General features: G+C 50.1%; 1 protein-coding gene across 2 annotated transcripts; it reads right to left on the reverse strand.

Moving 5' to 3' along the window:
- Nucleotides 1-2139: 2139 nt before the first annotated feature.
- On the reverse strand, nucleotides 2140-13249 carry Snx33 (sorting nexin 33). 2 transcript variants are annotated; one of them, XM_027415010.2, is made up of 3 exons: nucleotides 12599-13249; nucleotides 10621-12302; nucleotides 2140-3648 (listed from the first exon to the last, which is right to left on the reverse strand). In XM_027415010.2, the coding sequence occupies exons 2-3, from the start codon at nucleotides 12089-12091 to the stop codon at nucleotides 3395-3397; spliced, it is 1725 nt and encodes a 574-aa protein (XP_027270811.1). In that variant the 5' UTR covers nucleotides 12092-12302; nucleotides 12599-13249; the 3' UTR covers nucleotides 2140-3394. The 2 variants fall into 2 exon arrangements, 1 of the variants encoding a protein (XP_027270811.1); XR_003485189.2 differs by adding an exon at nucleotides 10366-10525 and having other exon boundaries at nucleotides 3514-3648; nucleotides 10621-13249.
- Nucleotides 13250-14043: the final 794 nt, after the last annotated feature.

Genomic DNA, 14043 nt, shown 5'->3' on the forward strand with positions numbered 1-14043 from the left:
GTCACCATGGCATGCCCCCCTCCATACTCCCCCCAGTCTCCTGCTGGGGGACACTCTGCCCAGCTCAGAATGATTACAAATTCCTCCAGTGCATACAGACAGAAAGAAGCCAGAGACAGGGGTTGTGACATCTCCATTCTCCATACACCTGCTACTAGCCAGACCTTGGTGTTATCTGGAGCAGGGCTGGTCTATCTCTGGCCTTAACTTTATCTTTTCTTCTCTTTCTTTCTTTCTTTCTTTCTTTCTTTCTTTCTTTCTTTCTTTCTTTCTTTCTAACATTGGTATAGAGGTGTCAGATCCTCTGAAACCAGAGTTACAGACAGTTGTGAACTGTCATGTGGGTGCTGGGAATTGAACCCGGGTCCTCCGGAAGAGCAGCCAGTGCTCTTAACCTCTGAGCCATCTCTCCAGCACCCCCCCCCCCCGCTTCCTTCCTTCTTTTCTTGTTGAGACACTGTTTCACTGTAGACCAGGCTGGCCTCTAACTCAAAGAGATCCACCCGCATCTGCTGGGATTAAAGGTGTGTGCCACTATGCCTGGCTTCTAGTTTTCACTTTCTGATTCTTCTCCTAGGCCCTTTGAAAACCCACTGTCATTATTATAGGAATAGGAGGTGGTTCCTTCTCAGCAGAGGGACACAGGAGGGCTATTCCTTAGGGCAGGAAGTGTTAGCAGGGGGCTTTCCAGGCATCACGGGTTAAGAGGAACATTCCAGAGGGCCTCAGGAAGGAGCCCTACCCCCACCTATGCTCACAGCCTTCTCTACAGAAAACTACATGGAGGTCAAAGCTGAGAAGAGGCTACAAACAAGAAGTTAGTTCCTTCATTAGTGGGAAAAACGAAGGCAGGCAGGGAGGGGAGAATTCCTCAGAAAGTCCCTAATTTTGACCCAGAGCCAAGGGCCTCCATTCCAAAAGTTCCTTTAAGGACACTATGGCCTAAATGAGGCCCATTCCTTACCCCCTGCCACGAGCTCCTCAGACTCTGATCTGACCAAAACTCTCCCTAGTGAACCTGACCCTGGAAAATCCCTACTGCCTCTGAAAGAGAAACAGCTCATCTGCTCTTTCCATATGAGAAAGAATTCTTCTCAGTCACCAGGGCACTCCCAAGGGTATGGAGATGACTCCTTTAAGTTCTAAAATGGGAACCACTGCAGGGCTGGGCACCCAAGACTGATGGGACTGGAGCTTTCTAGGGACAGCTCCTTAGGGCAGGCATCACCTGGGACTATGCTGGGCACAGTCTCACACTCTCTTACAGTCCTCAGCACAAAGACTGTAACACCTGAAACCCTGTACAGGACTTCACCCATTTTGGAGACAAAGGGGCGGCTAGCAATATGGCTCAGTCAGTAAAGTGCTTATAGCATAAGTGTAAGGACATGAGTTCAAATCTCTACCATCTACATAAGTAAAAAACCAGAACTTGGGGCTGGAGAGGTGGCTCAGTGGTTAAGAGCACTGATTTGTTCTTCCAGAGGTCCTAGGTTCAATTCCCAGCAACCACATGGTGACTCACAACCATTTGTAATGGGATCTGGTGCCCTCTTCTGGCACACACTGTATACATGATAAATAAATAAATCTTAAAACAAACAAACAAACAAACAAAAAACAGAACTCAGACATGACTGCACATGTCTTTAATCACAGCACTGGCAGGCAGAGGCAGGTAAATCTATAATTTCCAGGCCAGCCAAGACTATACATACATGCTGTTTGCCTGTAATTCCAGCACTGGAGAGACAGAGACAGGAGGATCCCTGTACACTGGCCAGCCAGCCTAGCCCAATTAGTAAGTTTCAGACCAATGAGAAGCTCAAAAATAAAGTAGAAAGCAACTGAAGACACCCAACATTGATCTCTGACCTCCATGAGTACCACCCCCGAACACACACACACACACACACACACACACTAAGGCACAGGCAAACAATGAGGAGGCCCATGTAACCAGCTAGGGGTATGGAGCCTTCTACTGCCTCTGACTAGAATAGCTTTGCTCCTATGTTTTGAAGTTATGAATTAATTTTTAGGCCCACCAAGAACATTGAATCCAGTCCAGTGGGGCAGTTTGGATTCTGTTCTCCCCAACTCTCACAACTTCTAGGATTCAAAAAAAAAAGGCCATGCTTCTGTTACAGTATTGTAAAAGGTTTATCAAGAAAAAAGAGTCAAGCAGCAGGACCCAGGAGCAGACCATGGCTTCCCAGGAAGGCAAGGGGGACAAGGTCACTTCCCAACAACATGCTGCTGGCCACATCCTGGCCTGAAGGGTAAAGGGGCAGTACCTCCTGGAGAATGTAAACATAGTCGGTAGTGGCACAACTAGACCGTGAGTCTGGCCGGGAGCAGAGGGTCTAAAGTTCCGGGTTTCTTTCTCTCAGATTTCCCACTGTGCAATGAGAAGGATTTGAGAAGACCAGCCCACAGAAGCAAAGGTGCCTGGGAGCTCAGGACCTGGACTTGCTAGAATGGGGAGTTACTACTGGTAACTTTTGAGGGCTCCTCCAGAAGGGCAACACTGGGGCCCAGTGCTTCATGGCTTGAGCACCTTGAGCCCAGAAAAGGGAAATTTGCTGCATAGTCCCCTAATCAAAGAAGTGTGTGTGTGGGGGGGGGGGTGTCCCCAACCACAGTAGAGGGGAGTCCAAGACCTATAGGAGGGAGTTGGCCGGCAGTCCCTCCTGCAGAAGGATGGGTAGGGCAGGGAAAGCCAGGGACCAAGGAGCAAGGATGATCCCTCCCTCTGTCATAAAGATCAGAACCCATGAAGAGGACACCAAATTTGGTTGGGAAAGGTAAGGAAGAGGAGAGACAACGGCCCTCTCCCCAAAATGTCTTTCACTCCATTTACTGTCTTGTAGGTCCTTGTAATTCTTCAAGATATTTCTGGAATGTTACCTACTCCGTGTAGTGTCCCCTGACCAGCAGAATTCTGTGCTCCTTCAAGGAGTTTCCATGAATCCTTAAGTGTCACTGCCATACTGCATTATCTGATATCCATCTTGAAAGGTGGCTCTTCCAGGACAGGCATGTTCCAAACTTGGTCATCAATGTCTCAGCCATGGCCACAGCAGTCAGTGGAGTCCAGGGAATAAACAGGATGTGGTGGCCAGGTGAGCGTGCACTATAGGCTCCAGAGAAGCCTGCTCTCTAGGGACTGACCAGCAGCCCAGGCTTTGGCTCAGAGAACTATCTCTATTCACCCATCTCTAAAGCGAGGGAAGACTTCTCCAGGGGTACCAGGACTTTTAACAAGCCACTCACTCACCTCATCCACTCCTGAGCACCTGAGCCACTGCTAGTGGCTGGGAGGCCTGGAGTGGGGTGGACTGCAGTGACCAGGTCCAGATGGGAGAGGCCTTGCATATGTGGCCACAGTTGGTCAGAGATGGTCGTACATGCGAAGGGTCTTCTCCAGTTGCTGGCCCACCTGCTGGTAGAAGAGAATCTGCTGGCGCAGGTAGCTTTGCATCATATGCTTGAAGTCAAGCTCACGGCGCTGGTGGAAGTGGTTCATCTCAGCCTGCAGGGCGAAGCCTACCACACGGCAGCGCCTGCGAATGCCGTCTGCCTCTTCCTGAGCCATGCGGCCCTCATCACTCATGCGCTGGCTTTCCTTCACTTTGGCAAAAGCACCTGGCAGGATAGAGCGCAGGACAGGCAGGTGAGGGCTTAAACCTACCCTACTCACTCCCTGTACATCCCTCTAGTCTCACAAAGGCGAATGACACCCCAAATGGCTCCGCCCCAACTTCCTCCTGAAGCCACCTGACTGTCTCCATCAGGACATCATAGGCCCCACTGTTTCCTATTTTAGCTTTGGCCTTTCTCTTCCAAGAAAGCCTCTGTGTACCCTATGATGTCTGAGGCTTCCCAACATCTTGTATCCTAGCTGTCACACTCTGGCTGGCTGGCTTCCCCTGAGTTGTGAGCTGAGTGAGTTCAGGGACTGTCATGTTCCTCTGTTCCCCAGGTCCCTCAAGGTCTGGTCCAGGCAGCTGTGGACACGTCTGCTGAACTGACTCATCTCATTCCCAGACTGCTATAACAATGACATCTCCTTCATTTGAGAGTCTATCTCCTAGTATCCAAAGATGTTCCCTAAACTGGATGACACGCCTGGCTCTTCACTGCCTGCAGAATGACAGTCCACACCCATTGCCCTGCCTCTTGTACATGTGACTTCCACAGTGACACCATGTCCATCCAACCCTCCCAGCTCTTTCCTATCTTACCCCTGCCTGCTGGATCTCTATTCATAATTCAAGGCCTAGATCAGGTTCTACTTCTACACCAAAGTCTCCTCAGTGCCCCAGGCAGAATGCCTCCCAATGCACCTGTCCCCAGCCTGCTAGCATACAGTTGGTAAGGCCACCTGGTATGCCTTCCCTTATATACAAGCCCTGCCCACTTCTCAGCCCTGTCCCCGTAGAACCAGAGGAGACTGATAATCAACAGGTGACAGACGGTGATAGCAAGAGATAAACATGGGCAGGGGCCTTAGTCTGGAAGAATTGGACTGAATCAACAAATAGTTCATGAATTCAGTTTTGAATAAAAGGCAGGTGACTAACTTTGCCTTTAAGCCAGTTAAGAAGAGGAGGTAGTGTGTTCATGCCTGGCACTCACTTTCAAAGGACAAAAGGGAGTCCCCAGTACAAGGGAGCCCTCACACTTTTCCTTCTGTTGACTTTTTAAAAAAGATTGATTTCATTCTCAATTATCTGTATGCTGGGGAACAGTGTGTGCATGGGAGTGGCAATGGAGGACATCAGCTCCCTCTGGAGTGTCCCCACCCTCTGGAGTTACAAGCAGTAGTGAGCTGCCTGACATGGGTGCTGAGAACTGAACTTGGCTACTCTGTAACAGCAGCACACACTTTCAGCCATTGAGTCATTTCTTCAGCCCTTCTTTAGTTCTATTAAAGTTTATTTTATTATTTTATGTGTATGAATGTTTGCCTGCATGTGTGCCTGTGGATCATGTGTGTGCCTGGTGCCGTTGGAAGCTAGAAGAGGGCATCAGATCCCCTGGAACTGGAGTTATAGCTGGTTGTGAGCCACACAAAGGTGGCAGGACATATTTGCAGGCAAAACACCCACACACATAAAGTAAGTTAAATAGATTTTTTAAAGATTTATTTTTGTTTTTGTTTTTGTTTTTTTTTTTTTTTTTTTTTTTGAGACAGAATTTCTCTGTGTAGCCCTGGCTCTCCTGGAACTTGCTTTGTACCCCAGGCTAGCCTCCAACTCACAGAGATCCACCTGCCTCTGTCTCCCAAGTGCTGAGATTAAAGGCCTGCACCACTATGCCCAGCAAATAAAGATTTTTATGCCCATGGCCTTGATGGAAGATTAAAGCCCCTTTTGTTGATGAGATAAAAGTCCCAGTGGCAAGACTGAGCCTACTGCAATCACTAGGTATTCAGAAACAGACAGAGCTGGGGGCAAAGGTTTCAGAAAGGGGGGAGAGAGGCAGAGGCCACAACTGTGCTCTCCATCTGTGGTAGTTTGAATGAGAATGGCCCCCATCTGGGGCTTCTCCAGTTGGTAGAACTGTTTGGGAAGGATTAGGAGGTGTGGCCTCATTGCAGGACGTGTGTCATGTGGGTGGGCATTGAGGTTTCAGAAGTCCAGATTCCCAGTTAATGCACACTCTCTCTTCCTCATGTCTACGGATGAGATGCAAAGTCTCAGCTGCTGCTCCAGCACTATGCCTGGCCACCTGCTGCCTTGCTGTCCCCCAAGACGATCATGACCTCTAACCCTCTGAAACTGTGAGCCCCAGTAAATTCTTTTATAAGTTGTCTTGGTCGTGGTGTCTCTTTACAGCAATAGAAAGGTAACTAAGACACCATCATTTCCCCACTTGGTGACTCAGTCTGGGACAGAGACCAGTGAGTGACAGCTAAGGAGTCCCACCAGAACAGGCTGGATTATGCCTGTCAAGAACACTTCTACATTCTTAGGACTCAGTTTGAGATTCCCTCAGGGTTGCCTCCTGTCCTGGCACACTAGATCCCTGGAATGAGGAGTGAGGACTTATAGCCTATCAGCTGCAGAGCCCCCAGAGCCCCAGGCATATTACTAACCCTCCCCCACTTAAAGCTACCTGCTCTAAATTTGGGGGCAGGAGGTCTGAGTCTTAGAACCAGCTGTTACAACTCCAGAAAACCACTGCTTTGCTGGACTGCACGTGTCTCCTCTGTTAAAAGGGACAGATGGTAGCAGATGTGATGCTGCTGAAGCCTGCTCATAACAACCAAGTGCCTTACAAGTTTCCACATCTGTAAAAAGGGACGATAACAGCACTAGCTCTATGGTAACTGAGGATTAACTGAACTAATATACACAAAATGCCAAAGCCTGAACCTGCCATAAATGAGGACTCAGAATGCTTTTTATGCTTTGGTGTGTAAACTGCCTCCAAGTATGTGTGTATGTATGTGTGTGTGACATATGTGTTTATGCATTTTTGTATGCATGCATGTTCGTGTGGGTGCAGGAATGCATGCACCACCATACACATGTGGCAGTCAGAGGGCAATCTTGGGTGTCAGTCATCACCTTCTACTCTGCTTAAGACAGAGTGTGTTCTTTGTTGTTCAATGCTGTATATGCCAAGCACAAACTTCTGGGTGATATCCATCCATCCATCCATCCACCCACCACCACCACCACCACCCCATCTTTACTTTCCTTTGCACCAAAGAAACACTACGTTTAACTGAGCCTGGCTTTTGGGTAGGATTTACCCATTGAGCCATCTCCCCAGGCTGCAAACTGTTTTTCTATCCAAAGACTCACAGCAATGACCTGCCCATGGTGACTCATGGCAACACAATTGTCTGTCATAAAAGCTTAGAAGGTATGATAACACACACCTTTTGTTCTAGCACTCAGGAGGCAGAGGCAGGCAGGTGTCTATGAGTTGAAGGCCAGGTCAAGTTCCAGGCCAGCCAAGGCTATGTAATGAGACTCTGTCTCAAACAAAACAAAACAGGATATGAGGGCTGGGTGGGATAACATACATCTATAATCCTAGTACTTGAAAGGTAGATTAGAATCCTGTTCTAATCCTAGAACAAGAGGATCTCAGAAATTCAAGGTCATCTTAGGCCATATAGCAAGATCCAGTTTGAGGCCTACCTCAGCTATATGGGAATCTTTCTCAAAAAAACAAAATAAGTGGGCTACCTATGTTGTAGTGGATGTGGATGGCCTCACACCCACACCTAGCATGAGTATATGAACAGCTCAAATTGAGCTCAGTAAGTTCAATTTATTATTTAAAAAAATAATAAGGGATGGTGGTACATGCCTTTAATCCCAGTTCTTGGGAGACAGAATTTGAGACCAGCCTGGTCTACATAGAGAGTTCCAGGCTAGCTATGGCTATCTAATAAGACCTTGTATCAAATACATACATACATACATACATACATAAATAAATGGGGAGTAGGGAGGTGAATGCATCTGGGAAGAATTAGAAGAAAGAGAGAGGGGTGAATATGATCAAATTATACTGCATAAAATTCTCAAAGAATTAATAAAATATTTAAAAAATTAAAATAGCTTAGGCAGATCAAGAACAGTAGAACATGCCTGTTGTTCTAGCACTTAGTAGACTGAAACAGGACAATCAAGAGTTTGAGGCAAGGCAGTGATGGTGCACACCTTTAATCACAGCACTCCGAGGCAGAGGCAGGTGGATCTCTGTGAGTTCGAGACCAGTCTGGTCTACGGAGTGAGTTCCAGGACAGCCAGGGCTACACAGAGAAACTCTGTCTCAAACAAAACACAAACAAGAGTTAAGACTAGCCTGGGTGGCTCACAGCCATCTGTAATAAGATCTGGTGTCCTCTTCTGGTGTGCAGATATACATGGAAGCAGAATGTTGTATACATAATAAATAAAATCTTTAAAAAAAAAAAAAAAGACTAGCCTGGGGTACAAAGAAAGACCCTGTTTCAAAAAAGAAGAAAGAGGAGCAACTGCTGCTATTGGAACTGGAAAGATGGTTAAACATACTTGTTGCTCTTGCAAAGGGCCAGAGTGTAGTTGGCAGCTCACAAGTATCTGTAACTCCAACTCTAGGAGATGCACCCTCTTTGGGCCTCTGTGGGTACCCTCACTCATGTTCACATATACAGCTCCAAACACAGACACATGGCGATACATATGATCAACAGCAAAGCTAAAGGAGCAGAGCAGCAGCAATCACTGCTGAGGTGAAGAAAGAATTCTATAAGGCTGAACCTATCTGTCCCCTTGTCAGGAGCTTGTACCTACAGGAACTGCCCTGCTTTAGGTAAGCCACAAGCTCCAAGGTCCCCCAAGGATGCTCTGTAGTCCCAGACCTGCCTCAGGAACACAAGCATACCAACTGAGGTGGTCCTAGACTATGAAGTCCAAGCCTCCTTCCTTCCTCCTTTCCCTTCTGTACCATCAAACCCAATTAACCAGCCCTTGGGAAGTTCCCTCCTCCATCTGCCTGATGCAGTAGATTCCAACATACTTGGCCCTATACCTACTCTGCCGTCAAATCACCTCAGTGCTGAAGGGACCATACCAGCCACTGGCCCTGTTTCCTGCCTCCCCGGCCTGGCTGGGCCTCCCCCAACTGTTCTCTCACATGCTCACAATTTGTTCAAACGTCTAGATGGGACAGATAGAATCCTGTGCAGCAGGACCAAACATCCTGTTACTTTCTCTGAGAAAAGTCTCTATCTACAAGGCTAGTACAGGATGTTCTCCCCCTGCAGTTTCCAAAGCCTGCTCAGTTCTGTCTCTTAGATCAACTCCAAGCCCTCCTCTCAGACTCACTCTAGACTCAGGCTAGAACTTAGAACCTAGAGTAAGCAGGGCTTGCACTGCAGGTGGCCGATACAGGGTAATGACCTCTGGCAGCATCTGCTTCAGGCTGCCCGGTTTCCCCAGAAGGCAGAAGCCCCTGACTCTAGGAAACATCTCAAGTGGAGACTGAGACATGGCTTCTCTTAACTGTCTGAGGTAGAAAGGACAATGTAGGTTTTTTTCCCCTTCTTTGGTGAGAGTCTGGGACACTCAGTGTGTGAACCTGTGATTGTCTCTCTTGCCCCAACTCTGCCCTAAGTGAGAGTCTCCAGCGACTGTGTTGGGATAGCTGTTTAATCATTGTGCCCAGCCTCTTGCTGCCCACACAAAAACATGTCATCCAAGGAGCTGGTTGAACCAGCTTTCCCAGGCCCAGCACGGTGTGTGGCTCCACTTCCGCACAGGGAGGCGGGAGGCGTCTGCTCCTGCCAGGCTGGGCCCCCTCTCTGAGTGCAAAGGAAGATCTATGGGACCAGCCTGAGGCACAGGGCAGGCTTTCCCCAGAAGTCTCTACCTGAAAGGCCTAAGAAACTAAGGTCCAGGAAGGCAAAGGCCTTTCCCAATCAGGGACACAAGGAAAACTGGGTGTCAAGCCAGGCTAGAACTCAAGCTTTGATTCCCTGGGGCTGAAAGGGAAAGAAAGTAGGTGGAGATGTGAGGGTTCAGCAAACAAAAGAGGTAAAGGAGAAGGTGATGAGGGCTGCCAGACAGAGTTCTGACAGCCACCATCATGATTAGGACAGGGGCCTGAGGGCAGAGGTAACATTTGCTTTTCCCTACACTCAAACCAGAGGGGTTGCCCAGAGTAAAACTCCTTGACCTCAGGGCCTAGGGTACTGGGAGCTGCCACACGCCCTGATATATTCTTCCTGAGTTACCAGCCCCAGGGAGGACCACACCTCTCTCTTGACTCTGCCTTCCCTAAGTCTGGACTAAGTCACCTGTTAGGTCAGCCCCTGACTCAATTCTTATGCAAGAGAAGCCCAGCTTGGGAAGGGAAGATACACTGGCCCATGTGACCAGAGCCCTGGAACTCTGGTTCTATTCCCCTGTGCCCAGCTTAGTGCTCCATGTGACCCAGGATGAGTCACTTCGCTGGCAGTTCCTTAACAGCAGCAACAGGCAGGGGCTCATCCTGTCCCTCCTCCACACAGGGGGCCATGAGAAGTGAAAACATGATGGGCCTGGGAGGCAGCCAATATGGATATGTCCTTGGGGAGCTGGAGGGAGGAAGGGATAGTCCCATGTGAGCCACAACCACTGTGCTGTGGACACAGACTTATCTGCAAAATGAGGACAGAGATCTCCTGCACAGAGAGACTAGCAGACAGGGTAGAGGGAGGGCCTAGGCTCAAATGCCTCAAAGGTAGGAGCTGAGCCTATGAGAGGGTAAGGCAACCTGTGTCTGTGTCTTGATTCCCCTTGAACCAGGGGTTCATATAAGGCACAATCTGGGATCTGGTTATCTCTGTGTTCCCAGAACCCAGGGTTGTTGTACCTGTGGTTCCATGCGTGATGGAGCAGATGAAACACAGAAAAACCAGAGTGGCCAGCATGGTATACACAAGTTCAGTGAGAACAAAGACCAAACCTGTCCACAATATCCCTCTGCCTACAACAGCACTCTCTACAGAATCATCTCAATACATTTGTTGAGCCTGCAATAGAGATGGAGACAGGAAAATGTGATGAGCTATTGTCATCATACAGGCTGTCACCATACAGCAGAACACCACACTTAGGAAGGGCTTACCTTTTTGCAGGTGGATAATGTCAGGGAAGTTGGAGAGCAGGCCCTGGTAGAGAGACAGTGTGTCAAGCATTTGGAAGAGATCATTCTTGGGCTGTTCAGCGAACATCTCACCAACAGTTTCATAGGTCCGGCCGGTGTGAGAAATGGCATTGTTGAGGGCCTCAGAGCTAAAGGGAGGATCCATCTGGAAGGCATGGCTAATGGCCTGGAAGGCACTTCCTAGTTTCTGGAATTCCTTGCGGAAGCCTCCCACATGCTTCCGCACCAGCTCTGATGCTACAGTGCTAAGCTGCAGAACACTGTCATCCATCTTCTTACTGAAAGCCTTGAATGTATCCACACGGTCCTCTACATCCTGCAGATCCTGGTGCTCTGTGGGGATTTGGAAGGTGAGAAGAAAGCTGGCACCCACCATCTCATCCTTCTCTGCCCGGCGTTTACCCATCTTCCACTGTTTGTCATCTAGGCAGCTGAGGAAATGCTGGAAGCCCTCATACTGAGAGAGCACTGGGTGGCTAGTCATGTGGTCCATCCAGAGGATGAGTCGTCGCTTGCGTTTCTCAATGAAGTCCTCCTCAAAGCGGCCAGTGGCCTGTTTCTCAGGCAGATGGGGCACCGAGATGACAGTGAACTTGTGTAGAAGGCGGTTGTAGAGCCAGTCGAAGTGTTTGTAGCGCCGGTAAACAGGTGAGCCAGCATGGGTGGGTGTAAGCTTGTAGGAAATATAACTTTTGATGCCTTTGAACTTGGTCTGTTTGGTGGGGTCCTCTACAGAGCAGGCAAATGGGTGGGGGTTGGCCTTCCATTGAGGGCCCCTAGGGCCCATCTCAATGGAGTATGTCTCAGCAATCTTGGCCATCATGGGCACATCACCAAGGATGAAGGCCTCCACCCCAGAGCGCACGAAGCATGAGAAACGATTAAGGTTTCGTCCCACCACACTGCCCCGCTTGGCAGATGACAGACTGTCCTGCCTTTCCAAGGGTGCCTTGGGTCGGAAAGCCATATGCTGACTGGGGTAGGCACCCGGGTAGGAGAGGTTGAGTGGAGGGTGCCCATTGGTACCTAGGCCACCAGCCCTTGGCTCTTCTACCACTGTGCATCCATCATCCCAGTCATCCCAGTCATCATCATCATCATCCTCAAAGCTTCCTTGGTTTGAGAGGAAGCCACTGCCCTCACCACTCCTGGCTGGGTTGGCCATACTAGAGCTGTTATACAAACTCACTTGGGTACTCAGGGAGCCTGCAAGGCTGCTAGGGTAGTCCACATAGTTGGTGGTGATGCCAGGACGGACAATCTCAACATAAGAAGCAGGGAAGAGCCCTGTCTCCCCACGGCTGTTCTGCCCCTGCAGCCAGCCGTCCAGTGAGGTCTCACTGAAGATAACCAGGTCTTCATTCTGCTGGATGCTGATTTCCTCTTTGTTCTCACTGTGGAAATCATAGAGGGCTCGGCCTTTCAGTGCCATGGCTAGGCTACCTGGTCAAGACTGGAAGGGAAATGCCTTGCCCAGACCCAGGATGCTCAGCAGGGTGCCCAAAAGTGTACTTGCAGCTCAAAGTCTATTATACCTTACTCAGACCCCCAGGCAGGGTCTCAGCATAAACTGTCTAGCTGCCTTCTCTTCAAAGAAATGTTCATGGTCCAGAAACTGACTTATCCAGTCTTGGGGTATCTGCCTGTAAGCAGGGAGAGATTGGTCATGACCACAGTTTTTCTTTTCTCCCTTGGCAGCCCCTGAGAAGGAGGGAGTCTCTCCCTCCTCTCACATCAAGTAGAAAAGCCAAATGACCTGAAGAAAACAGCTCTGCTAGAACAAGAATCCAAAGCGACAGACACTTTCCACTAGAACAATGTTGTACAACAGAAAAGAATCGGCCCCGGAACAAGGTCCCAGGATCGGAGACTAGTTTCTGCCTCCCCAGCTCCCAGCTCCCAGCTCCTTCTAGCAGCTCCGGCTTTGGGAGGCTCTCACATTCCTCTGAAGATCTGTTCCTTCCTCCTTCCTCTCTCCTCCCAGGCCACCGCGTCTTCAAGAATCCAGAAAATCCAAGAGGGGCAAGGAGAATAACAGCAGAGTCCTGAACCAATTCCAAGGGTGGATGTGTCCGGCCTCCAAACGAGCCAGGCAGGGAAAACAAGGGCCAAAAGCTTGCACAACCAGCAGATAACTACAAAATCTAGGGGGTGCGACCCCGCCTCGCCCGCTCTGGTGCCCTCTTCCCGCCCAGCAATAGCCCCTACCCTCGGAGAACAAGGGGGGGACAAGCCTCTCTCTCTCTCTCTCTCTCTCTCTCTCTCTCTCTCTCTCTCTCTCTCTCTCTCTCTCTCTCTCTCTCTCTCTCTCTCTCTCTCTCTCTGCCTCTTTTGTTTGCTTAATTCCTCAGCAGTTTCGGAGTACCTAAGTTGACCCTGATCGGAGTCCTAGAACCCCTGTCCAGAAGTAACACTAGTGGAAACCTCCACCATCACCCCCCACCACCACTGGTGTGCCAGCAAACACTCAACAGTAGTTGGTAGATGGAGTTCCGTCGAATAGATGGCGCGACCGGCTGTTTGTCCGGCCGGCCGGCGGTTCGTTCTCTGCGATGCCCTGTGGATGCGGCCCGAGAGGGATGAGCTGAGTCCTAGTCTCTTGCCTCTTTCCACCGCACTTGCAACTCCTCAGCGCTGCCAGCGGGAAGCCAGGTCCAAAACAAAACAAAAAAATAAAAAAAATAAAAAAGAAGGAAAAGGAGTCCAGGAGGTGGCGTCCCGAAGAAGGAGGAGAAAGCAGCAGGGGAGGTGAGGGGTGGGGAGAGAGAGAGAGAGAGAGAGAGAGGGAGGGAGGTATGAGCGAGGGAAATCAGGCTAGGGAATTGGGCAAACTCCACAGCACTTCCGCGCGTCCTGGAGCAAGGACCGCGCAGCTCCGCCCTCCCGAGGCCAGGGTGCCACCACCCGCTCTCCGTCCTCTTTCCTTCTGGCAGGCGCCCTCCCACCCTCGGGTTCAGTCCGGGTGGCTGGGATTCGGGAAGTGCACCGGGAGTCGGGGAGCTGCAAGGTTTCAGCAGCAGAGTTGCCGGTGCCGAAAGCCACCTCTCGCCCCGGTGGGAGCGCCGCGCGGTGGAGCTCGTCAGCCGCCGCGGGGCCTCGCCTCCTGGCCTCGATCACCCGCCTGCCTTTTCCGTGACGCAATTGCAGGAAAACTCCGAAAGTTTGCCGAGCGCCGAGTGGCAAGGAGGGAGCTAAGGGCTAGGAGAACCGCGCCGGCTTCAGGGGAGGCGACCTGCGGAGGCCCCTTTCCCAGCCTCCTTACCCGCCTTGCTTGCTCTGATCAATCTGGTGACTAGCACAGATACGGGATTGTTCTCAGAGGGGAAGGCAGCAAACTGTGCGACCCTGGTGTCCCGCATGAGATACCGGATGCTGCGAGCCTGA

Source organism: Cricetulus griseus, chromosome 4 (assembly GCF_003668045.3).
Source record: "Cricetulus griseus strain 17A/GY chromosome 4, alternate assembly CriGri-PICRH-1.0, whole genome shotgun sequence".
Taxonomy (NCBI): Eukaryota; Metazoa; Chordata; class Mammalia; order Rodentia; family Cricetidae; genus Cricetulus; species Cricetulus griseus.